At 43.9% G+C, this 26,033-nt stretch overlaps 1 protein-coding gene across 2 annotated transcripts; it reads left to right on the top strand.

Moving 5' to 3' along the window:
* Positions 1 to 86: 86 nt before the first annotated feature.
* On the top strand, positions 87 to 23,307 carry SAXO2 (stabilizer of axonemal microtubules 2). Of its 2 annotated transcripts, XM_088657143.1 has the most exons (5): positions 113 to 240; positions 13,569 to 13,760; positions 18,586 to 18,765; positions 19,181 to 19,383; positions 20,297 to 21,459. In XM_088657143.1, the coding sequence occupies exons 3-5, from the start codon at positions 18,743 to 18,745 to the stop codon at positions 21,289 to 21,291; spliced, it is 1,221 nt and encodes a 406-aa protein (XP_088513269.1). In that variant the 5' UTR covers positions 113 to 240; positions 13,569 to 13,760; positions 18,586 to 18,742; the 3' UTR covers positions 21,292 to 21,459. The 2 variants fall into 2 exon arrangements, with proteins under 2 accessions (XP_034988127.3, XP_088513269.1); XM_035132236.3 differs by lacking the exon at positions 13,569 to 13,760 and having other exon boundaries at positions 87 to 240; positions 20,297 to 23,307.
* The last annotated feature ends 2,726 nt before the right edge of the window (positions 23,308 to 26,033 follow it).

Here is a 26,033-nt window from a genome sequence, read left to right as displayed (position 1 = left end):
GGCGGAGCAAAGGAGGGAAGAGGCGCCGCGGAGGACGGTGGGAGATCTTGAGAATAGGCTCCGTACAAGGCGCGCGCAAGCGCGCACGCGCACGGACGCCGAGCTAGTTGCTAAGCGACGGGGCGCTTCCCTAGTTACCCAGCAGAGGAGGAGGAGGAGGAAAAGGGAGAAGAGCGAAGGAGCCGCCGAGGAAGGGAGGATGAAGCCGCCTCAGTGCCTGTGCCAGATTTGCACCTGCGGGTAAGGCAGTGTCCGGGGGGGGGGAGGCCCCGAGGGGTGGCGGGGCAGGATGACGTCATACCCTCGGAGTTAGCCCCCCCCGCAAAGGGTCACAGACCCTCTACTCTTGCGACTCGGCTACCTTGCGGTGAAGGCTAAGGTCCCTTCACACGTGACACGTGCCCTACACGGGTGTTCCCGGGAAACTGAGCGAGCGCGTCTATTTGCACTTATTTGCGCTTAGCGTGCCCCTGGGCTAAGGGGAGAAATGGGGTTCAAATTAATCCACACACACATAACCCACCCCTAACCATCTTCCCCGGGAGACCTTGGGCCTGTCGCTATATCTCCGTGTGATCTACCTCACGGGGTTGTCGTGAGTGTAAAAAGTGGACCGGGATTGAAGAAACAGAATAATGAGCTCCTGGGGTGATAAAGACGGAATAACTATTTGTCAAGCTTTGCAGGCAGGCAGAGTCCCAGATCCAGCCCCCTGCATCTCTAGGCAGGGCTGGGAAAGGCACCTGTCTAAAATCCAGGTCTGCTGTCAGTCAATGTACAGTATATACAACATTGAATTAGTTGGGGTGTTGGTCAGACTCGGTACAAGGCAACTTTCTGTGTTCCCAATAATGACCCTAACAATGGACTTCCGATATGTCCTGTCCTTCCTCTCAAGTTGTTTCAAGTGGTTTCAATGTGGGTGGCGGTGGGAGGTGAGTGACCCTACCTTACAGGACGCACATGAGAAGAAAACGGGCGTAAGGTTGATAGAACATGAGTAGCCCAAAGTCACCCAGGCTGCGTCCAGATTGTCACGGTTTCCAGGTGGGTTTCAATCACACACCAGCAATTTCGGGATGCACAATTAATGCTGATTTGGAGTTCTTGCAAAACAAACAAGCTTCGTTGAAAGGTTGGATTTTTGCAATAAAGAAAGTGATTGGGGGGGGGGTGCACTGTAAAGTGTGAGAGAACACTTGATGCAATGTTGTTCGATCTTCCCACAAACAAATCAGGGTATGTGGCAGTGCCCCCAGGAAGCTTCAGTGGGAAATTGTAGCCTGAAGAATTGATAGTCTGGGGTCAGGCATCCCCAAACTGCAGCCCTCCAGATGTTTTGGCCTACAACTCCCATGATCCCTAGCTAACAGGACCAGTGGTTGGGGAAGATGGGAATTGTAGTCCAAAACATCTGGAGGGCTGAAGTCTAGGGATGCCTGGTCTGGGGTAGTCGGTGTATGTGTCCTCCAGCTGATATTGGGCTACAACACCCATGAACCCAGCCAGCATACATAATGTTCATGGATGGTGGGAGTTGAAATCTTCAACTTTTGTAGGGTACCACATTGGCTTCCTTGCCAATAGGCCCAACTAACATCTGAAAGCAGTGTAGTTTCCAGATGTGCTGCACTAAGGAGTTCAAAGCCCAACTCAGACATGAAGCATGCCTGCAGCTAGTTGCTTTAATTTTGCTGCTTAATCTGCCCTACAGGGTTGTTGTGGGGATAAAAGAGTGAGGGGGTGACTGTGTCTGCCACTCTCAGCTCCTTAGAGAAAGGGCAAGTTAAAAGAAACAGCAACATTGAAGATCCACTAAGAGGGCTCCACAGGACAGCTCCATGCATTACAATAGTTATTGGAAACACTTCTGTTTCTTCATGCCAAACTTTACTCAATGTGTGGACACGACCCACATAAGCTCGCACATTTTAAGCACCAATGTTCTTGTGTATGTGTCAGGGCCATCTTAAGCATGTCGGGTGCCCTGGCGCCATGGTGCGGAGATCGCTCTGGCGCCCCTGCCCCGTTTCTTGTCGCGACAGGTGGGCGGGGCGCAGCGCGCGGCGCCCCCCTGGCAGTCCGGCGTCCTTGCGCCCCGCGCCACCCAGCCTTCCCCTAGAGCCGGCCCTGGTATGTGTCTGAGGAAACTGGCACGCATAATGTATGTATGGCCTTAGGTGGCAATCATATTTTTCACTGGCACATGGGTGTTTCCCACCACAAACACATGAAGTGTGAGCAGCTGATGAGAGGTCTCAAAATACATCAGGGAACCATGTCCTCAGCCAGGGTGCAATGGACACTGGCCACGGAGAATAATAGCAGATGGGGTGATTTACTGTCCCTCTCAAGGATCTGGCAGTACCTGTTCCATATGGTCCAGCAAATTCCAAATGATGTGTCACGACATGCTTGCATGCTGTGAGAAAACAGCATGTGTGCCATGAGGCTTTGATGACTCTACAACAGTAGTAATCCCTGGAAAAGGCATCTTTATGTTTTTCACCATTTTGGTCAGGCCTCCTCCCACTGCTGGAATGATAGATCTGCCATGGGTAGGCAGACTAAGGCCCAGGCGCCGGATCCGGCCCAGTTGCCTTCTAGATCCAGCCCAATTGTCTTCTAAATCTGGCTTGCGGACGGTCCGGGAATCAGCATGTTTTTACATGAATAGAATGTGTCCTTTTATTTAAAATGCATATCTGGGTTATTTGTGGGGCCTGTCTGGTGTTTTTACATGAGTAGAATGTGTGCTTTTATTTAAAATGCATCTCTGGGTTATTTGTGGGGCATAGGAATTCGTTCTTTTTTTCTTCTTCTTCTTCCCAAAATATAGTCCAGCCCACCACAAGGTCTGAGAGACAGTTGACCGGCTCCCTGCTGAAAAAGTTTGGTGACCCCTGATCTAGTGTAATTGGTTGACATAGAAACATCTGAGCAAACGAGCAAAATTACTCACCCTTAGAGCAGGCTGCCTGTTACTGTACATCTCTGTCTGAGTCATCACTCACAATAGCCTTGCTTCCTTTTGCTCAGGAGGTGGGCCTAGAAATATCAGCAGCCAGCTTTGATGAGCTAACCTAGACATGACATTAGATGTATTTCTGCAGGTACATTTGTTAAAATACAAATAGCACATGCTACGTTGGGGGCTGATTATTATTAGGGGTGGGAGGAATTTGCCCTCCCCTCCCATTCTGTATATCTGATAAAATTCCTTTCTCTGGAATTGCTGTTTGCACTGCGAGAAAATCCCTCATGGACGCCCATTCTATTTCCATTTTTAAAAAGTAAATATGCTGGAAGCCGCCCAGAGTGGCTGGTGCAACCCAATCAGATGGGTGGGGTACAAATAATAAAATTATTATTCTTACTCTTAAATTTTAAAAGCAAATTTACAATTTAACATCACATCTAGCTATTCAGTCGTACTCCCGCAAGTTCTAAATGTGAGCCTTCTGGTGCGTATGAATGAAGCGTGCCCTTGCATTTCACACACACAAAATAAGTATATCTTAGCCCACTAGTGTTCCATGGAACTCAAAACTCCATTTATACATTTCTCAGTCAAGAGGCATATCTGGATTAGGGCCATTTCTGGAATAACAAAGATGTGTAGTATATTGCGAAGAACCTCAGAAATGTGGCTGTTAATGGGGAAGTGATTGAATCCTGCACTTAAATGGAACATATGCTATGAATTCCTCAAGTGGTTACAAACTTCTCTGCCGTACTGGCATCTATACCACTTCAACTGGCTCCAAGGAAAAAAAAATATTTTTAAGCCCCCTCTTGAGCCACCTCAGCTACAATCTACACAGTTTTATGAACAGTGGATAGTGGCTTACGACTTAGCTAGGAGGCAGCAGGAGACAAGAGTCTTGAAACTTTTTCCTTGAGCCCAAAGGGCTTGTGTTTCTCTTGACACTAGCCTTCAAGCCACATGGCTAGCTGTTTTTGAAACAAATGAGCACTTAGAAAGCAGTTTGGGCATCAGCTGCTCAAAGGGGGGGGGGAAGAGAAGCATTTACAATTTCAAAGTGCGAGCCTAAGCAGTCCTTTGGATCCTGGCCAATCTAAACTTTGGATGACATGACACTGGAGGAGGCAAAGGAGCTTCACGCCAAACAAAGCTGTTTCCAAGTTCTGCAATGAAACACCACAGAACAAAGGCCCTGTGAAACATGCCTACAAACAAATGGTTTACAAAATGTACATTGCCAACAATTTTGTGGTCAATAAACTCTCAAGCAGATATTGATGTAGGCAGCGAAGTGAATTTGCTTTGCTTTTGCAACAGCACTGCAGGTTTCAATGGGAGGACTTGTCGCTTGGATCCTGTTACCTGGGGAGTTAAGCTACACACACATTAGGGTTACCAAGAGGAAAAGAAACAACAGGAAAATATATAGGTGGTTTGCTCTTTTGCTTCTACACGGAGACTCTACTTCTGCCCTAATCCCCAAACATCATAATTATTTAGCACAGTTGGGGACATTGACATTCATAGGATAACATGTCAGCGCTAAGAGGACTGTATTCTTTCACATGATAAACACTAGCATTTACTTGGAAACTGATGAAGGTGTAAGGCATCTAGATTTTCTTTTCTCTGTGGCAAATTACTTCTTCACAGTCTGTTGATACTTTCTTTGTATAGTGGTGATTTAGTTTGGCAGCTCACCACAAACCCAAAGGGTGTGTATACATACCCTGTGCTCCTATCATTTTATTGTTGCCTAAGCATATCCACATTATAGACTTTGGCTACAAACCCATGCACATTGGCTTGGAAGCAAGCCTCAGTGGGACTTATTTCTAAGTAAACCTGTACAGAATTGTACTGTTGAACTGGCTTAACACCCTTCCCTCTTCCCGGAGAACATTTGGAATTATAGTTTTGTGCTGAGTCTATGAATCCATAATGAAGACTCAATACACTTTCCCAACTTCAGTTCCCATAATTTTTGCAGGAAAGACATGGCATGGAGCATCAAATAAAACATAGTATAAAATTTTGTGATGTATGCCTTTCAGTTTTCACAAATTAAGGGACACAGTACTCCGTTCATGAATTACAAATCTGTTATTCTAGTACAGTATATGACCAGATATTAAACTGTAATCGATGATCTAATTACAAGCTTTTTTAAAAAGCTTTTTGTGAGCAGTAAAGGCAGTCAGTTTGTTTGCAGGGTGCAAGGCATGGCCAAAGTTTGCAGAAGGAAATTTCAGAGGCAGGTTTTTTTAAAAAAAACCACAAAAATGTTCCTGTAACTGCATTTGTGCAAAATAAGTGTTGGATCCCTTACAGCTCTCTTAGGAATATAAATATGTGTTGCCTGGTTTGAAATGATACATTCTGAACCTGAACCAGGTATCAATTACAGCTGAGCATAGGATGTTTCCATAATAAGATGTAAACACTTAATTTATTTTGTGTGTGTTTTAAAAAAAAAATCCCTTATGAGTTGCAGAACTAGTGCTTAAAAGAATATCTCTTCCTTATATGCACAGCCAAGAACTAGAGTGCCTTCACAATACAAATGTCAATTAGACATGCCTTTTTGGCCTTCAGAAATACTGAACTATCCAAGCAATGGCTAGACCAGGCATCCCAAAACTGTGGCCCTCCAGATGTTTTGGCCTACAACTCCCATGATCCCTAGCTAATAGGACCAGTGGTCACGGATGATGGGAACTGTTGTCCAAAACATCTGGTGGGCCGAAGTTTGGGGATGCCTGAGTTAGACTCCCTCACAGTCAATATCCAAAAGCTATGTGTGACGACCCTGGTCCCACTCTACCTTACTATCACTGCGTCACAGGAATCCAGAGGGGAAAACACCCACCCTCTTCCTCCTACCGCCTCAAAAATAAACCCCTTTTACTAATGGGTTTCTAAGTAAGGAGAGCCTTCCAGCCTACGTGGCCTGGTACCTTAAGAAACTCTAGGCTGTCCCCCAGGAATAACCTCTTGCCTCCTGTAAAGGGTCTCCCTCAGTTGGATTCCCCCACTGTAGAAGTTTGCCCTAGGCACTCTGGCAACTTCTTGGCACCTCAGGTTACCCTTCTTAGCCTCCTCCGTGTAACTTCAGGACACAAACCACCACCTCCCTGCCTGAGGTGAGTTTGGCCCTCTCTTGAGTCACCACGGCTGTGAGTCCTGGTACCTCGCTGGAAAAATACAAACGGACCTCTTGTTGGCAAAAACAGAGATGAAGTTTTATTGTGTTAAAAACATAAGTGATTCTTTAACATGTCATTTATTAATTAGCTTTGTTCCAGTTGTACAAAATAAACTCAGTCAAACATTTAACTTTAAGTTTTCCTAGCCTCTTAACTGTCTTCATATAAGCCACCACATAACACCACACCACACCTCCCTCCCTCTCCCTCCTAACTCACCAAACCGACTCTCCCTCCTTTCAAACCTGGCCCAGTCCCGCCCCCATCAGAGTTCTATGCCAGTCAGGCTGGAGGTGGGTTAACTCTTTGCCAGCCGGGCAGAAATAAACATTTTAAAAGTGCTTCAATTTGTCACATATCTCCCCCACCACAAAGACATTGCGTCGGCTTGCTCTTAATTAACTAGAGCAATGCCAAAGCAATGGGCTTGGGGTCCAAAATACTTCGATGCATTCTATAACATTCATATTACAAAGTCAACTAAATTAACATCTCATAAACTTGTACACAAATAAACCATGTTTGGCATGTGTTAGATTATAACTCCTAAGCACAAATGTTTTGCTAGGGTTATCACCGTTTCATATAATACTTTGCACCATTCTATACCTCTCAAAAATATACCTAGACAAAGCGTCCGCTATGATGTTTTCCTTCCCACTTATGTGCTTACCCTGTGTCTATTTTATGAGTTGCTAGGTTGGTCCTCCCTGGGATGTTTGAGAAGATTTGAGCAAACTGAGCAAGGACTATTTTTAACTGCTCCTTTTGCTCTGGGGTCAGACTTTCATCGAATGACACCTCTGCTAGAGTTGTGCCCTTACTCAGCTCTCCCCACCCAGTTAAATGAATTCCTTGTGTCATCTTCCCCTTTACTTGTAACACCAACTTATTTCTGTCAAAATAAGGCTTAAGTAAATTTACATGAAAGTTTTTACATCGGTTCCCTTCCCCATCTAACTCTACCAAATAGTTCACCGCTGATATCCTCTCGACCACTTTGAAGGGACCGTCCCACGACATCTCCAACTTCTTTCGACGTCTTGTTCTTAACACGAGCACACTGTCACCAGGCTGGAAAGTTCTGTCTCTTGCGTGTGCATCATACCACTGCTTCTGTCGACGCTGTGCCTGCTGCAAGTTGTGAGCGGCTTGCTCCCGTAGCTCTTGAAGGTCGCTCTGCAGCTCCTGTAGATACGTCACAACATCAGGGCTGTCGATCTGCTCCTCCCCTGACCACGCTGCTTTCATCAAGTCTAGGGGTCCTCGTGGCTGTCGTCCAAATAGGAGTTCAAAAGGACTGAACCCTGTGCTCTCCTGCGGCACTTCGCGATAACCAAATAGGAAGTGTTGCAGCCTCTCATCCCAGTCGTTAGGATGATTGATGGAATAGGTTTTTAGCATCCGGCTCAGGGTCGAATTAAATTTCTCCGTCAAGCCATTCGACTGTGGATGATAAGCCGTAGTTTTAACATGCTTAATTCCACAAAGAGTTAAAAGCTCTTCCATGGTCTTGGACGTGAAGGATGTCCCTAAATCTGTTATAATTTCTTTGGGGAATCCCAGCCTTAAGAATACCGACATGAGGGCTTTTGCTACAGTCTTGGAATCAATGTCCTTTAGAGGTATTGCTTCTGGATAGCGCGTAGCATAATCCACGAGGCATAAAATAAATTTATTCCCCCTTTTTGTAACTCTGGAGATAGGCCCGAGGATGTCCACTCCTACTCTGGAAAAGGGCTCAGTAATTACGGGAATAGACTGTAACAAGCCTCGCGTTTTGTCCGCTCTTTTGCCTGCTTTTTGGCAGATCACACAGGACTTGCAATACTCTTTGATGTCTTTGCCCATCCCAGGCCAGTAAAATCTTGCTTGGATTCTATCACTAGTCTTTCTAATGCCTAGATGCGCTGCTGAGGGTGCGTCGTGTGCCATTTGTAGCACTTGCAACCGGTAAGCTCTTGGCAACACTAACTGTTTCTTCCTTTCCCAAACAGCAGCAGTTTTCCTCCTCCTAGAAATTCTATACAGTCTTCCCTCAATGGTGGTAAATAAGCAGGGGTTCTCCACAGTTACTTCGGCATTAGGACTTTGTGCTTTACCCCACAGCTCTTTTATAGTTTCATCCTCTTTTTGATCACTCAAGAATTGGGCACCGTGCTCCTGGACCACTGGCACGCTAATCAGCCCTTCATCCTCACCAGGTTCTATGGGTGTCTCTATAACTGCAGGAGGATTACTCTCAGTGACTTGAGACTGTGACCTAGTTATCACTTGAATACGGTGCTTCTGACTAGCTAGGTCATTCCCTATTAAAAAGGGTACCTCCAACTCATTTAGGATTCCTACTCTCCACTTGCCACAAAATCCTTTGTAGGTAATATCAACTTCAGCTAATGGTACTTCAAAATGTGGGCCCCATATGCCTTTTAAACTATAGGACTGACCCTTGAGGTACTGCTCCTTTGGAACAAATTGGGATTTAACAAGTGAGACTTCTGCTCCTGTGTCCCTCAAACCTAAAAAAGACTGACCATTTAATTCAATTGGCTCCATGTAATCTTGGTTGCATTCCTGCTCAGCCCTCCAGACCTGTAAGACCTTAGAAGTAGTCTCAGCTGAACTGTCTGCTTTCTCTGAGCCTTCTGTCTGAGGCGAGCTATTTTCCTGTGACTGCATTACCAGTTTTACTTGTTTAGCTGCAGTAGGTGTAGTTTGCGACTTAACCAGCAGGGGGCACCTGGCACGTACATGGCCCTCACGATTACAGAAAAAACAAGTGATTTTCTTAGACCCTGTCTTGTCAGAAACTGATTCCCTGACAGGAAAATTTTCTTGCCTGTCTTTAATTTCTCTGTTTCTCCATGGATTACCCTTCTGTGAGTGTTTTGGGAATGCTATTTCATTGAAATCTCCTTGTAGTTCGTCTAAGACCTCAGCAACCTGTGCCACAGTTTTCAGTTTTTTATCCCTCAAGAACCAACGTAAATTGCTAGGGATTTGCTTAAAAAATTGTTCTAAACAAATTAATTGTTTTAACTCATCAAAGTCCTTCACTCCACTCCCTTGAATCCATCTGTCAAGTAATTTATCTAAGCGGCTAGCTAGTTGGGCATAAGTCTCTTTATGTTCCTTTTTTGCCTCACGAAAAGCCTTTCTGCTTTGTTCAGCCGTGAGTCCACATCGAACCCTGACCCTTTGCTTAAATACTTGGTAACTTGACAGCTCTTCTTCCCTCAGGTCAGCATAAATTTCACTTAGTATCCCACAAATTTGAGGTCTTAAATAAAGCATCCAGTTCTCCTCAGGTATTTGAAATTCCACACAAACGCGTTCGAAGGTAAATAGAAACGATTCGACATTATCGTCCTTTCCAAATTTGGGGAACCTTTTTAAATTAATTGCGATACTATCATTATTAACTGGGCTACTAGTTAATTCTGATCGCAAACGTATCTCTTCAAGCTTCATTCTGTCCTGTTCTAATTGAACCCTTAACCTCTCGGACTGCATTCTCTCCTCAGCTTCAATTCTAGCTTTTTCTCTCTCACTTTCAATTCGGGCCATCTCAATTCGTAGTTTCATAACTTCTACCTCAGAACCTGGGCTTCCCTCAGCCCCTTCCATTCTTTCATCTCCTTTTGCCTCTCTGGGTTTTCTTACGTGAGTCATTTTCCTCACAGGAAAATCCTGACAGACTCAAACCAAACTAGGCGCGTGAGCTTTGAATTTCGATCACGACGCTGCCACCAAAAATGTGACGACCCTGGTCCCACTCTACCTTACTATCACTGCGTCACAGGAATCCAGAGGGGAAAACACCCACCCTCTTCCTCCTACCGCCTCAAAAATAAACCCCTTTTACTAATGGGTTTCTAAGTAAGGAGAGCCTTCCAGCCTACGTGGCCTGGTACCTTAAGAAACTCTAGGCTGTCCCCCAGGAATAACCTCTTGCCTCCTGTAAAGGGTCTCCCTCAGTTGGATTCCCCCACTGTAGAAGTTTGCCCTAGGCACTCTGGCAACTTCTTGGCACCTCAGGTTACCCTTCTTAGCCTCCTCCGTGTAACTTCAGGACACAAACCACCACCTCCCTGCCTGAGGTGAGTTTGGCCCTCTCTTGAGTCACCACGGCTGTGAGTCCAGGTACCTCGCTGGAAAAATACAAACGGACCTCTTGTTGGCAAAAACAGAGATGAAGTTTTATTGTGTTAAAAACATAAGTGATTCTTTAACATGTCATTTATTAATTAGCTTTGTTCCAGTTGTACAAAATAAACTCAGTCAAACATTTAACTTTAAGTTTTCCTAGCCTCTTAACTGTCTTCATATAAGCCACCACATAACATCACACCACACCTTCCTCCCTCTCCCTCCTAACTCACCAAACCGACTCTCCCTCCTTTCAAACCTGGCCCAGTCCCGCCCCCATCAGAGTTCTATGCCAGTCAGGCTGGAGGTGGGTTAACTCTTTGCCAGCCGGGCAGAAATAAACATTTTAAAAGTGCTTCAATTTGTCACACTATGCTTGTTCATAAATGGGAACACAGAATATATAACACCTTCATTTGTCTCCTTTTAGTATTTGCTAGCTTCTATTAGTCATTCTCCTATCACAGTCACATTGCTCTAGATTTTGCCCCTTTCCCACTGATCAGGACAAAATGCCCCTGGAGAGAGATGTCTATAAGTGGGGTGTCCTTAGGAACATAAGAATTGCTTTACTGGAGCAGCAAAGGTGTCCGATACCCAACAGATTCTAGACAGATGCTACTAGGGCAGGGGTCCCCAAACTACGGCCCCCGGGCCGGATGCGGCCCAATCGGCCTTCCAATCCGGCCCGCGACGACTCCCGCCGCCCGCTGCCGCCGCCCGCTCTCACGGCGCGCGGCGCAGCGACGATCTAAAAAATCGGCAAAAAATCGCCGAAAATCCTTTGTGCGCATGCGTATGGGCCTCTCCCGACCCGGAAGAGGTCATTTCTGGTGCACTTCCGGGTCGGGGGAGGCCCATACGCATGCGCACAAGCGTTTTTTGGCGATTTTTTTCCCGCCCGTGTGCGTGTGCGCATGCGCACGGGCGCGCACTCCCCCGCCCTCCGGCCCGCTGCGCGCGCACTCCCCTGCCCTCCGGCCCACCGCGCGGTCGGCGCGGCGGGCACCGGCCCGCCGCGCAGAAAGTCTGGGGACCCCTGTACTAGGGGTTTCCACTGTCCCAGCTCTCAGCCCCAGCATTTGCTGTATTCTTTCAGTATATTGCAATCCCATTAACTATCATGGATTTCCCCTTTACGCCTTAGCCTCAGCCACTTTGGAGGTGGGAGCAGGGATGCCGGCTCTCACCTCTGTCCTTCTTGAGGACAGCCTCAGTGGAGGCTGAACAGGAAGGTGCAACCTTGTCACCTAGAACCAGGCTGGGAGCTGATCCACGCAGTCAGTGGAGTACATGCTTGCAATCTTGACATTCCCATACAGCAAGAGTGTCCTGTGAGTGAGCATGCATCATCTTCAAAAGCTGTCGGAAGGGGTGGGGAAATTGTAGGGACATATGTGTCACAGTCTTGTCCTGCTCCTAAATCCCGAATCCGTGATTACTGAGCATGTCAAGCCTGTACTATTACTTGCCTGACTAAAGCTATCTTCCTTATAAGTAAGAGCCTTCGTCTGCATGTACTAGACAGGAGTCAGGACATGCAAAAACAAACAAACAAAATAACTTATGCATAGGAAGTTAGCATGTCAAGAAGACCTGTTGATTTCTTTATCAGGGAGAAAAAACCCCATTCCACATACCCTGTTTTCCCGAAAATAAGACATACCCATAAAATAAGCCATAGCAGGATTTCTAAGCATTTGCGCAATATAAGCCATACCCCGAAAATAAGACATAGTGATAGGCGCCGTTCTGGAGGGCGCCAAGGAAGAGGTGAGGCTGGACATGTAATAAAAACAAGACATTCCCTGAAAATAAGCCATAGTGTGTCTTCTTGAGGAAAAAATAAATATAAGACAGTGTCTTATTTTCAGGGAAACACAGTACACTTTTGCAGCTAGATGATCTGAGCAGCGTTTGTTTTGGGAAAGCTTGATGATTTTCTAAATTGGCCCAGATTTCGGGGAAGGAGTTTGGGCCATTCACAATGAGGGCTTGCTGCTGTGTGTAGGCACTGAATATTGGATAAATGTCTGAGGAGGACATTTGGGACTGGAGGAGCAAGGCAAATTAAATCCTTTGACCTATGCTGGTGGCGTATGTAAGAATTGCTACAAGTAGTAGCAGTAGTAACCATCGGCATTGTGGCAGAATGGTCACGGCGCCTCACACAAATGGTTTAAAAAAAGAGATGATAAATTCAGCACAGATATTCAGAGAGTGCGATGGAACGAAAGGCCAGCTAGTCCAAGGCTTTGCTCTCAGGACCAACTACCCACCAGCCTTTCAACAGTACTACTCTGCAACGCAAACATATACCCCAGTTAGGGGACATTAGCAGGAAGGTGGCGGCAGAGGGAATGGCTCAAGTGAACTACCCAAGTCACACTTTAAGAGGAAAATAAAACACAGTGTCAAGTGTCTATGTACATAATTCCCCTATGTAAAGAATGGAGGGTCTATCACACCTATATGGGAACCTCTGGCCCTCCAAACGTTGCTGAAGTCATCATCCTATGCTTCCTGACGTCCATGTAGCTCAGCAACATCTGGAGGGCCAGAAATTCCCACACATCTGGTCTATCCTTACTTAATATTACTCATTAACACAACCTTGCAGATTAGCTCCCAAAAGTTAATCTAATGCTAATCTGCAGGAAATTGTTACTAGTTCATTTGCCAAATTTGTCAGTTGCACCCCAAACAACAGTTTGAAAAATCAGCTGTTTCACAGTACAAATGCTGTTTACCTTGTCACTTCAGTGAGATTTTCATGCATCATAAGCAGACATCCCCAAACTGCAGCCCTCCAGATGTTTTGACCTACAACTCCCATGATCCCTAGCTAACAGGACCATTGGTCGGGGAAGATGGGAATTGTAGTCCAAAACATCTGGAGGGCCGAAGTTTGGGGATGCCTGATCATAAGCAACCAAATGAATGGTTTCAGCCTTGTTTTATTAGTGCAAAAAAGAGTGATTTTATTTTACAAACCTTAAATACAGTACTATTCACACATGGGAGTAAAATGTGTTTTTTCGTGGGAAGTCTTATCCTTTTATACTGGTGTCCTAATTTACAGATGATGATTGCAATAAGATGAAGCATGGTGAGTTATGTTATCACTTTCAAATGGCTCCAAAACGTTAAGACGGTTGGTGGGAAATGGGATTTTAGAAGTTCAATCTTAAAGTGAGATTTAGACTTAAAAACCAAACTGCTTTCAGAGGAAGGTTTGCCAGAGAGTGTAAAAGTGAAAGAGAAAGACAGCAAGAGGAGGAGGAGGAGGAGAAAGAGAGCGAGAGAGAGAGGGGGGACAGGAGTGGAACTTGAATTCCTTCTGATGTCACAATCCATCGCCTCTCTAACAATAAAGGAAACCTTGACAACTGCAGAAGGACAAGCGAGGAGAAAAGGAGGTGAGACCATTTTGATTGCAGAACATTTCAACTTGTAGGTACATAGTAAACTTTTGAAAATGTCTCATTGAACGTGATTGTAGGCAAACATGGGGACAGGTGAGCTGTCAAGATCCAAAGGCCACAAAATGCATCCCTGTATCTGAAAGGCACTTGGCCTATTGGACCAGGAGCCTTCTGCAGGGGCCTGGGCTTCATCCGATGTTGGTGTCAGGGTTGTGAAGTGACTACTCCATGAAGGCAAAGAGAAATGGCCTAAAGAACTTCTCAAAGCTATTAATCACAGGCTTCTGAAGCCTCCTTCTTTTCCACTGCCTAGCGGCAGAGACAGCCTTATAAATAAAGTCCACAGCCTGGGTGCTGCATCTAGCAACTTCATTGCACACTTTTCTTTGTGTGTTGAAGATGCTTCTCTTTGCCCTGGCTTTTGATGGTTAAGGTATTTTGGTTATCTTTCTTGTTTTATAACTAATGGTTTTATCTGGTTTTGCCATTGCATACTCTAATGTCGTAACCTGCCCTGGGTCCCTTACGGGGAAGAGTGAGTAAGAAATATTATGAATAAATAAATAAAACAGAGTGGTCTGCTTTACAGCGAACAGTCCTCTAGCTAAATAAAAAAAAATTCCTTCAGTAGCACCTTAATGACCAACTAAGTTTTTATTTTGGTATGAGCTTTCGTGTGCATGCACACTTCTTCAGATACACTGAAACAGAAGTCACCAGACCCTTATGTATATTCAGAGGGTGGGGGGGTGGGGTGATGGGAATGGGTGATAAAGATAAAGAGCCCTCAGAAGGGAGAGCAGGAGGGGGCTTGAAGTTGCAAATTGTTTCTAAGTGTGCATCTATGCATATAAATTAGCACATGAAAATTTTATGCATATCAGTCTCTCTTTTATATATTTTTATAATTAGTTTTCCAATATACCCCCAATATTAGCCAAATTATATGAATAACAATTAATTCCCAAATTAAACAATTATCAAAAATGCCAATCAACTTCCAATTAATACATTTTAGTTAAAGTGGCTCCCCGCATGGTGGTTTGGGTGCATTTCCGATCTTATATCACTGCGTTCCATGTCAGTTACATTTCAGTTATAATAATTATCCCTTAGTCAACTGCTACATTATTAATGATTTCCATTTGTGATGTTACGATATATAAATTTATAAAGCTTCAACTGAGGAACTCAAAACTATTATCTTTATTCTGCCCTGCATGTGAAAACTGTTATGTCCATGGAGATTCCTTCTGTCCATATATATATGATGTTTTCTCTTTCACTTCCCAGCTGTTGTTTTCTCCCATCCTGGCTTGGGGCGGAACTGAATCTCGAAGTTTCTCAGAGATCTCATCTCTCCGTCCCTTGCTTGGATGTCTCAGAACACGCGGCAGTCTGCTAGGAACCATTCTGTCTCACTAGTAAAACATGTCACAGATCCTCACCATTTCCCCTTCAGCCTAGGAAAATGTGGGCTGCCTTCATTATGGCAGGCAGGACCAGAAACGATACACAGGTGGCTACCCTAATGGTACAAAGTAGGATTGGACCGAGACCGAGGAGACCCAGGTTCAGACCCCCACTTGGACTCAAGCTCACTCTCTGCTAGGATAAAAGGGGGGAGGGACCTTGTACACTGCCCTGAGTTCCTTGGTGGGATATGTGGGTAAAAAAGGTGATTGACAAGCAAAGTAGCTCCAACCTCCCACCAAGAGACCAGGAAATAGCTCAGGGGAAGACTTTCATTGATCCGTATTCTGCCATCCCTCATCCCCCTGCTCTAGTTGGTTCTAGCTGCTGGCCAAGAAACTGATTGAAAGGGATGCCAACTTTAACGTCAAACTGTACAGTACTCCTGATAATAGTGCTAATATTTCAAGGTTTAATGGAAAGGAACACTGTTTGTAATCTATCCAGCAGTTTTTCAAGAGAAGAAATACCAAGGACTCAACCTGCTCTGATGAGTCATTTATATTCCCCCTACAGAAGAGTAAATAGTTGCTGACAGGTTAATCTTATTCCTGTCATTTCTCTTTTTAGAAGCTCTGTTGAATTTCCATGGGAGAGGTTTGGGTAGCCATAAATTGTGCTAAATCCTCCTAGGAGTTTTTCTGCTTGTCAGTATTAGGGAACTGAGGTCACTGGAGAAGCAGAAACCCTTCCAAAATACTACCCTCCTAATAGATGCATTATTTTCATAAACATAGCAGCATTTAAGGTGGCAAGTAAAAGCTTCAGTGAGGAATATATTCTGTTGTCAGAGAAGCTGTCAGGGAACTCAAGTCCTGGGGGGCATTGTGGCTTTTTATAATAAATCTTTATTTGGCTGGTGGGAAATGTTTTGGAGGAATCTTGGGGCCTGAGAAAAACCCACCAGCAGCCTCTCTCTCCTTTTTTGTATCTGTTAGTATGGTTTCACTGCAGTCTATAAGTCTACCTTAAATTATTCCACCTGAAGGCAAGGTAGGTCACTGGTGTCTTTTAGAGTCAATGAGGTCAGATTCTGGACATTTGGAGGAAGATGTGAGAATGGGACTCTACATGTATACATCTATATTGTTGCTGTTGCACATAGTATTTTTCAGCTGAAAAAGGCTACCAGTGCAGCCTACAAATATAAATGATAAGACAGTCCCTGCTGTCAGGTCCTCACTGTAAAAGACACGACACAAAAGGAAAAGGGACAGGGAGGAAGAAGAGGAAAAACAAGCCCAGTCATTAGTATTTAGGGCAGGACTGAGCAAAGGGGAGGATGCTTGAAAGTGCCCTACTATGTAGGCTCCATATACGTGGATCCGGAAACTGCCCTGGAAAAACAGCTGTCCGTGTGTAGAGGCCCCGTTCTCATCTTCCTCTGAACATGCAAGGAGCAAGGTCGGTGAGCAGCAGCCGTTTTCCAGTGTATTCAGCATAGGTGTGTTGGGGAAGATGACCACAGAACTGCCCGTGGTCTGTAGCTCAGCTCTGAGCTCAACAACAGAACACAAATCACCGAACAGAAATAAGCAGCAGTAGTAAAGATGGAAATGGCTGCAGTTCAGTTGCCCCCGAATGAGCCTCGGGGACAAACAATAGGGCATGGGAAGATAATTCTTGGGAACCTGCTGGGGCAGGATCATGTTGGTAACACAAAGTGTTACATTCCTGTCCTGCTTGAAGAGATGTCGCCAGCAGCAAATATCAACGATGCGACCCGCTTTGGTGGAAGCAGCAAACCTTCATTGAGGAACACAGGAATGTCAAATAAACCTCAATAAAGTCCACAGTCAGCTAAACCAGGTTTGCCCCACTGAGAGACTGGAAGCTATTTTTATCCAGTAATTGGCACATGCCTTGCTCTTCTGGGCCTTTGGTTGTGCCTGTTATTCTTGTAAAAAAACTTTTCTTTTTTACAAACTTCAGTTTAGTTACGATTCACTTTCAGTTAACATTTCTACTTTCTTATACATGAGATGCTGTTTGGCACCGATGACAAAGAAACCCCTGTACTTTATTTGCTTCCCCCTACACACACCTATGAGGATCGCATCCAAGAATATGATGCTAAAAGAGATGTTGGCAGAGTGGGACGCATTAAATACACTCCCAGGAGATCCACAAGTGCTGTCCCCCATTAGCACCCACAGTTGTAAACCACCAGGAATACCAGTAGAAAAAGTGAAGGAGGGGAGAGAGAAAGGTTGTTGGGATGGAAAGAGGTGTGCATTTGCAGCAGGAGCGAAGTCTCAAAGCAGAGCAAAGCGTGAAGTCAACATCCCACTTTAGTGGGGCCATAGCTCAGGGCAGAGCATATGCAGCACACCAAATATTCTAGGTTCAAATCTACTAAAAATAAATAAAAATCTCAGGGCTGGAAAGGGCCTCTGCCTGATATCTTGGAGAGCTGCTCAAAGTTAGACCAACCAAATGCTCTCTATCTTTACATTGGTTGCTTCCAGACAAGGGGCTCTTGAGTCCTATTCGCTCATTATGCTTCTGTTGTAAGCTACAAATGTGACTTTTTGCACTTCTGATTGCACTTCTTTACATGCACACCCCACAATGTCTCATCCACACCTGTGGGCGGGGCCTTTTGAGGCTTGGCACACATGCACTCTTGATTCTGGTGCTGGGCACCTTATTATGAACTTAAGTTTATTATTTTTAATTGATCTTTTAAGTAGTGTTTGAATGCTTTCTCTGCAGTATTTTTATAGCGCGGTAATGCCCTAATAATGCATATATTTTTTTAATGATGAGGGAAAAGCTTGCTTTAGTAATGCGGTTAGTGGGAGTGACCAGAAAGGTTTCCTTTAATGATTTATTGGGGGGTGGGGTGGGGGGGTGGGAGCGGAACACCCTAACAGACTAGTGTTACAGCAACACTCCTCTTTTTCATGAATATCTAGTTGGGAAAGCATTTTGGCATTAAAGGATTAAAATAAACAGGGTCATGAAATGGCAACCATTGCGAAGGTTATCATTAGCGTGCACTTTCCTGATTCATCACAGCCCATTGCCCACATAAAAATGCTGCCCTTTTAAAACACTTCCATTCTTCAGAAAAAAAGTTGGGCTTTATGAGGTCTGAGAGTTAAGAAGAGGAAGAACTGCAAGGAAAAATTCAGTGTGACAATGACTGGATAACAGTATTGTGGAGATGCCCTGTAAAAAGTTGCATGGCTATTCCGCATCAAATGTGAAACAGGCGCTGTGTGCAGAACAGCAGGACACTTCTTGCTAAAAAGAGCTTCAGGGAGTAGTCTCGACTCCGACAGCTTGAATTGGTTGACCATTATTTCCTTCGTTTATTTTTGCTGTTGTTATTAAATCCCAGGCGCCATCGTTGCCCTCATAATCCCACCAGGATTTATGACCGTGTAGGGGAGTCGACCCTCATAACGGAATATGTGGACAAATATCCTCTCTATGGCAATATCCCTCCTGCCCAGAGCCTCAAGCCCAAGCATGAGTATCAGACACACAGAGGGAAAATGGAAGGCATCACAACTTTCAAGTAAATATTTTTCAGTGCTGGATAGACTTTGGGGCTACCAAGACGTCATAGGGAGAAGACAGAGGGAGGGATTAGTCAGATTCAGATTTTGCTAAGGGGAAGCATTTTGATCGGAAACTGAGTGGTGGAAAATTTGACCAATAGCATTATTAGGGCTGTTGCTTGATTTAAGAAAATGGATTCCCTGAAATGGAAATGATATACATTTTTCATTCAAAATAATTCAGCAGCATTAATCATGATCACCATTTTAATTGTTCCAAACGTTATAGCCCTATATAGGCACCAACAGCCACAATAGCTTTTAAATAGTTTGGTTTTTTAAATACTGTAAGCTCAGTATTTTTAGTTATATTCATAGCTGTTCAATGCTATTTAAATCCAGTGCTTTATGCTCCCCCCACCCCCCTTCCAGGTCTGACTACCTTCCATACGATGTTACAAATCGGCCTGTTCGGGTTCCAGCGGAGTGCAAACCAGTAACTGGAGAGATGGACATGGGAACCACTTACAGAAGAGATTATAATGCTCACAAAATAAACCCCGTGATAATAGTAAAGCCTGTACAGAGGAAATACAACAGAGAATGCACAGTGAATACCATACCTACTTACCGAGGTAATAACACACAACACTTTTCACAAAGAGAAGTGACGGGCAGAGTGGTGGCATGCCATATGGCCATGCTGGAGAGGTGATGGTGGACTTGGCTTCTGTGATGCTGTTCAGGCGAAACGAGGGAGTCTGTTGGCAGTGGATTCTCTTGTTAAGTCTCTCTAATAAAATGCACACTGTCGGCATCATCCATGGGCTTTGGAGGCAAAAGCCTAAAATCCTGCTTTGGTTAAGGCATAAGAAGAGTCCTAAACTAGTTTACTCATTGGGTTCAGTGGTGCTAACTACCTAGTGCTTAGGATTGGCTAGCCTTAAACCATTCCCTTTTCTTAGTAAACTCTGGGAGATGCTGTTGTCCATATCTGTGTATCTTGGTGACACTAGAGACCAGACTCTAATCCAGCCCCACTGGGATCAGCTGCACTAAGGAGTTCCCCATTGAGAACTGCAGCCAAACTGATTGCTGCTAGCAGCCAGTGAGCCCCACTTTGTCCAGTCCAAACCACACCTACAAACTGACTTCAAAGGACCCTGTTCACCTGTCAAAATTGGCCCACAAAGGATGGAGAATTAAGGCGCAGGCTCCCTAACCAGATTCAGTCCCTCACAACTGCAGTAGAGATTTCTAATACAGAATTCTCAGCACCTTCACCAAATTATAATCCTCAGAATTTATTGAGGGAAGCCATACCATTATTTAAAGCTGGTATAGGTAGTAGGGGTATTCCTTTACTCAGCAGTTTCTGGCCCAGAGTGATTGAAGGCAGTCAATTACATGCCTACAGGTGCCCTAAGTATGTTGGCAGGGTGACACACCACTCAAACAGACTGCAACCTATCTATGCTGAGGCCAAGGCTATCAAAAATTAACAACCGTAGCAAAAATTGTTAGCTTAATGCTGTTTTTGTCTTAAAGATGACTATAGGGCCTGGGAAGTTCAAAGAAGAGAGATCAACAAAGTGGAGAACACCTACCAACTTCCCACTGAAAAGTTTGGGAACAGCACCACATTTCAAGATTCCTTTTTCCCGAGGGAAATCTCCCTCCGAAAAAGCTTTAAGCCCACTGTTGTGACCAAGCTTTCAGATGAGCCTTTTACCAGTGTTACAAGTCACCGCAGCGATTATGTTCCTCATCAGCTGGAGCCACAATTGAAGGTGTCCAAGGAAGAATACAAGCCAAATAGCCAACCCTTTGTAGACACCACAACACACCGCTGTGATTTTAGAGGGCTTGCTGGCGAACTTCCAAAAAGCTTCAAGCCTGAACCCTCTAAAGTGGAGGTGAGTGCTCATTTTGATGGAACCACAGAATTCCGCGATCGTTTTCAACCATGGGCCATTTCTTTACCTGAAGTTCCCAAAGCAAAAGAGTATGTTCCACCCACAGGCAACATGGATTTCAACTCCACGAGCCACCTTGCTTATATTCCACACACCATCAATCCAGTTGTCCTCATGAGACCAGTAGAAAGGAGCAGGAGAAATAATGCCCCCTTTCAAGGGAACACAACAATGAGAGATTCCTTTCAAGCTTGGGATATCCATCGGCCAGAAATTGTCAAGAAGCCCCAGGATATTCCAAAGGCCTCTGGGAAATTTGATGGCATGACAACCTTCAGAGCTCACTATAGACCACACAACATAGTCCTGACTCAGAGTTGCAAACCTTCAAAGATGGCCCCTTTACAAAGTTCAGCACCTTTTACAGATGAAACCTTGTACCGTACAGAATATACGCCAAAGAAACAAGAGGTCTGCCCAGCAACCTATCCATCCCCTCCAGGATATGTCTTTGTCAACACTGATTCTCATGGTCACAAATTCTTCCGCAGAGTTTCACCAGACGTCAGCAAGATTGCTCATGCAAATGGTAATCATGTTCCAAAAGAAATAGCAGTTGTATCCTAACTCCTAATTCTAATAGTTTGCACAAAAGTGGTCAGAGTATTACATTAGCTCTAACCAATCTAAATAAGCCTACTGATTATAAGATATATATATATTTTTGGAGTGATCTTAGAACTAATTTTTACAAGATTGGTGATAAAGTTTATATAAGTAAAATTTGTGTCAATATTTCTGTGGAATCTCTTTTTCTTCAACTGTATTATTAGACAACTGTTCATTTTAACAAGATGGGTGATTTTCTGGCAATATTTTGATGATGCATTTTAATACGATTACCTGACTAGGACTGTGCACTGTTCTTACGTACAGCGAACAAAATTGTCCCAGCTCACTTCCTTAAAATATGTTCAAAGGGGTTGTAGCTAACAAGCAGAATGTGAGAGCTCCCAGGTGAATTCTTGGTATTTCTTTTTGAAGGATCTTACAGTGCAGGACTGAGATAGAGCTCTTCCCCAGACCTTGGACAGACAAAATGATTTGGCTAGCCAGCAAACTAATCTTTAGCACCTGCCTTATACAGAACCAGACTAAGGCAGGTGCTAAAGATTAGTTTGCTGCTGCACCAAGTGGCATCACAAAGCACATTTTGCACTAGTTCAACATGTTTATAGTCATAGAATCACAGAATTGGAAAGGGCCCTGAGAATCATCTAGTCCAGGCCTCAGCAATGCAGGAATATGCAGCTGTCCCATACAAGTTGGATGCTGTTTTTTGTGTGTGTGTGTTTGTTTAAATTATGAAGGCTTGCTAGGACAATAAGAACTTCCCCTTTGGATTTTCAAGACATTTCAGCATGTATTACCAGGCCCTGCAAAACCACATTGATAGACTTTTGTATTGAGATGCTTAGTCAGATGTGAACATATTTTTTGCTGCATACCTCAACAAAGGATGGTCTGGGACTGTTGGCATCGTGTATTGTAAGCCAATGTATAAAACCAATCCAGCTCAAATTATGTCCCATTGTAAAACGTAGGGCTTCAATATATTTATTTTACCATATTTGTACAGGCAGGTCCCCATTTGTGCGGGATTTTGTGTTCCGAGGTACTGCGCACATCGGTGGGACACAGGAAAGCCTGCCCTGCCAGCCTTCTGGTGTTGAAAATGGCATGTGCATCAGTGGCTGTGCACATTCCAAACGCACAGAAATGGGGAGTTGCCTGTATACTGCTTTTCAGCAATAACGGTCCTCAAAGTGGCTCACAATAAAAAAAATCAGATTTACAAGCAGATGGCAGTGCCCTCACAAGAACAGATCTGGAATACTAGGTGCTGCCAATTTTTATGAAAGGATGGCCCTATGTGGTTCCTGGCTCTATGCTCCTGGAACACAGGGGGTGGCAAAGCAGGGTTGGGATAGACATTGGGGTGGTGATGTTCACCCAAGTCCTCTTTATTACATCAGGTACTCTTACTATGTTGAGCAGATGGTGTTAATGGCTACCAGCCCTTGTTGTTAACTTGTTTTGGGTTTTCTCAGTGGGAGGTGCAGTAGAATTCTAGGGATGTTTGTATTTAGTAAAAAGTCGCACTATGTTCAGTGGGGCTTATTTCCAAGTAAAAGTGGGTAAGATAATGGTCGTAACAATGAGTAACTTCAATTGGATTTGGGTCTGGGTTGGGAAGCTTTCCCCAGATTATTTGAATCTATTTCACCTTAATATACACGTATGCCTGGGCACATGTATATTACTAAATTTATAATGATAAACTTGCATTTCGGAGTATGATTTCAGTTTTGATATGCCTGTAATTCAAGTTGTAAGGTTGGTGCCAATACTTTGAGCTATTGCTCCAGTGAATGCTTCACATTGTTTTCATTCTCACTGATTGTTTCTTACCTGTGTGTTGCCTTGTACTCGTTATTTTAGGGAAACCATTTTATGATTGAAGTGTCATGTAATCCCACGTACTGTACCCCCAAACCACCAATTCAGAGATCGAGATCAAGAACTGAATGGTGTCAAAAGAACACAATAAATCATCCAAAAAAGGAGAGGAAAAACTCTGAACTGCTGGGAATGTTTGTTTTGTCTCACTCCCATATGGTATTTTTGGTATTCTCACAGAGCAAACAGAGATCTAGAGCCTGATTCTTTTCTTCGCCCTATGTCAACTAGAATTGGGGGAAATCAAATTAAAAACAAAAACTTTCTATTTCGTTTCTTGAAGCATGTTTAAGACTGTTGGTAGGCTAGGAGTGGAGCTTTTCAGATCTTATGATACTGTATACAGTGGTACCTCGACTTACGAACAACTCGACAACCGAATTTTTTGACTTATGAATGGGGGTAATGGCCACGCGCTTACAAATGTCTCAACATCCGGAAAAAAACCACGGCGGTTTTAGATAGGGACTTTTCGACTTACCAATTTTTAGATAGGGTTGCTTCGACTTACGAATTTTTCCGTTTCCAATGCATTCCTATGGGAAATCGCATTTCCAATGGCATTTTTCGACTTACGAATTTTTCGACTTATGAAGGTGCCTTCGGAACGGATTAAATTTGTAAGTCCACTGTATATACTTTTTCCTTTTGTCACCTGAAATGGACACAGATGAGCCTCTAATCTAGTTTGGAACACGCTCTTAACTACTGTCATCTCATTCTCTGATGGAGATGAAAGAGCCGGAACACTTTTCTCTTTCAGTCCTGTTCTTTCCAGGTCCTCTTTTCATATGGCTAGTTCACAACAAGCATGTTATTTACTTGATAACCATAACGTCAAGTGGATATTTACACATGTAAGTGGGCTGAATCCAGCATGTGGTTTTTCCAGAAAATTTTGAATTTGAAAACGGATAATTGGCATCAGAAAAAAAAATCTGATGACCTTGAGAGTGATTTAATTTAGCATGACAAAACTTTGAAACTGACAAGCTTGCTTAATGTTTATTTGCTGTTGCTATTCATGAATTATTACTAACATACAAAAACAAAAAAAAATTCCTGCAGAAAAATTAAGCTCTACAAAAATATCTGGGAAAGATTCCATTTTGCTGAGTTTTCCACCCAACACCAGTGACTGTCGCAGATCTAGAGACTCTGATATCCCTTTTATGTTTCCTCACTTTCCTTCAAATGCAACGCTTGCCAAGGGAGCCAGCTCACACATTCAGCTCCCTGGGCGTGAGCATGAGAGAACCCAGTTCAGCGGTTAGAATAGAGCAGGCCTAGGCAAACTCGGCCCTCCAGATGTTTTGGGACTACAACTCCCATCATCCCTAGCTAACAGGACCAGTGCTCAGGGATGGTAGGAATTGTAGTCTCAAAACATCTGGACGGCCAGAGTTTGGCTATGCATAGAATAGAGGCGGGAAACAGACCAGAAATGTGGATTTATGCAGCTGACTGGCTGGCAAGGAGTCTCTTGAAGGGGCTTCCTATGATGTTGCCTTGGGTGGGATTTGATGCTGCCTTGAAATCAATGTCTGGTTTGGGTACTTGCCTGCTCTGCCCACCCTGTCAATGACATAAGAAGAGAATGCTAGATCAGGCCAATGGCCCATTTCGTTCCAGCATCCTGTTCTCACAGTGGCCAACCAGGTGCCCAGAGGAAGCCTGCAAGCAGGATCTAAGCCCCAGAGCACTCTTCCCCCCTGTGATTTCCAGCAACTGATATTTGGAGCCATTACTGCTTCTGCCTGTGGAGTCTGAGTGTAGCCATCATGCCCAGTAGCCATTGTCCTCCATTGATTTGTCTAATCTTTTGAAGCCAAGTTGGGAGCACATTCCATAGTTTTATGCGCTGCGTAAAGAACCTGAAAAATGCCACTGACAAACCGTTTCCATATAGTAAAAGCAACGGGGATAGCCAAAAGGAGTGTTTATTTTTGTGAATACCAAAGTTAAGCCAGTGAACAAATAATATTAGACATCTTTGGTTAATGTAGCAGCAGCGGAATCGGCTAGAGAGGACCGTATCCACCTGCTGCAACCATCACCCACAGCTATGCTTCCCTAGGACATGCATTTATAACCAAAGTACTAGCAAAACAGGGATGCTAGCAGTTCATTCTTTACAAATATTAAATACAAAATAAAAAACATTTGGTAAGTTTCAGTGAACGAGAAAAAAAAAGTTCCAAAATCTTTATTACACACTGTACAAAAAAATATATATATTGCACTTTTAGATCAGGTAATAAATATATACAAAAGTATATTACATGTTTTAATTTAAAAATGGTATAAACAAACAAAACCCATGGCTGATTTAAAAAGCTTGGGCAGCGCAAAGTTAAACATTTTAAAGTTAAGTGCAGGCTCTCTGCACTCCTGATGACACCAATGTGTCAAAACGGACAGTTAACACGGGTAGAATCAAGTGGTAAAACTAACACAGCCCTCCTTAAAAACTTGCACTGCTCTGAATTTTGCAGTGCAGTTCTCCAGCTTAATAATGTGTACAGAAAAATACACAGCACACTGGGGTAAGGAATCCATAAAAATGCACACATTGCTGAAATTAACAGAAAAGGTGTCAGTTGGGAGAAATCTACACTAAAACACTGATGAATTTTCATGAGGGTGTTTTTTTTAAAAAAAATGCAAACAAATGCAGAAATGTGGAAAACTGAACTTGGAAAAATAAGAGAAACCAAAACGGAGAGGCTCACCCATTTTGTACAAGCTCCTCTCTGAGAGCCACCATGTTTGTGCCGTTTGGGTAAAAAAATTCTACTAAAAAAAGTTTGGCCTACCGTGTTGTGGAAACTAGGCCACTGTATTGTTCT

The sequence above is a fragment of the Zootoca vivipara genome, chromosome 13 (genome assembly GCF_965207765.1).
Source record: "Zootoca vivipara chromosome 13, rZooViv2.hap1.1, whole genome shotgun sequence".
NCBI lineage: Eukaryota > Metazoa > Chordata > Lepidosauria > Squamata > Lacertidae > Zootoca > Zootoca vivipara.
Note: the sequence above shows the minus strand (reverse complement) of the source record. Positions and strands in the feature narration are given on the sequence as shown.

Bases quoted from the DNA above. Each gene is read 5' to 3' on its own strand.
- SAXO2 (XM_035132236.3), top strand. From the start codon at position 200: ATGAAGCCGCCTCAGTGCCTGTGCCAGATTTGCACCTGCGG. The intron at 18,766-19,180 runs GTAAATATTTTT...CCCCCCTTCCAG, and splicing joins GAAGGCATCACAACTTTCAA to GTCTGACTACCTTCCATACG. The intron at 19,384-20,296 runs GTAATAACACAC...TTTGTCTTAAAG, and splicing joins TACCATACCTACTTACCGAG to ATGACTATAGGGCCTGGGAA.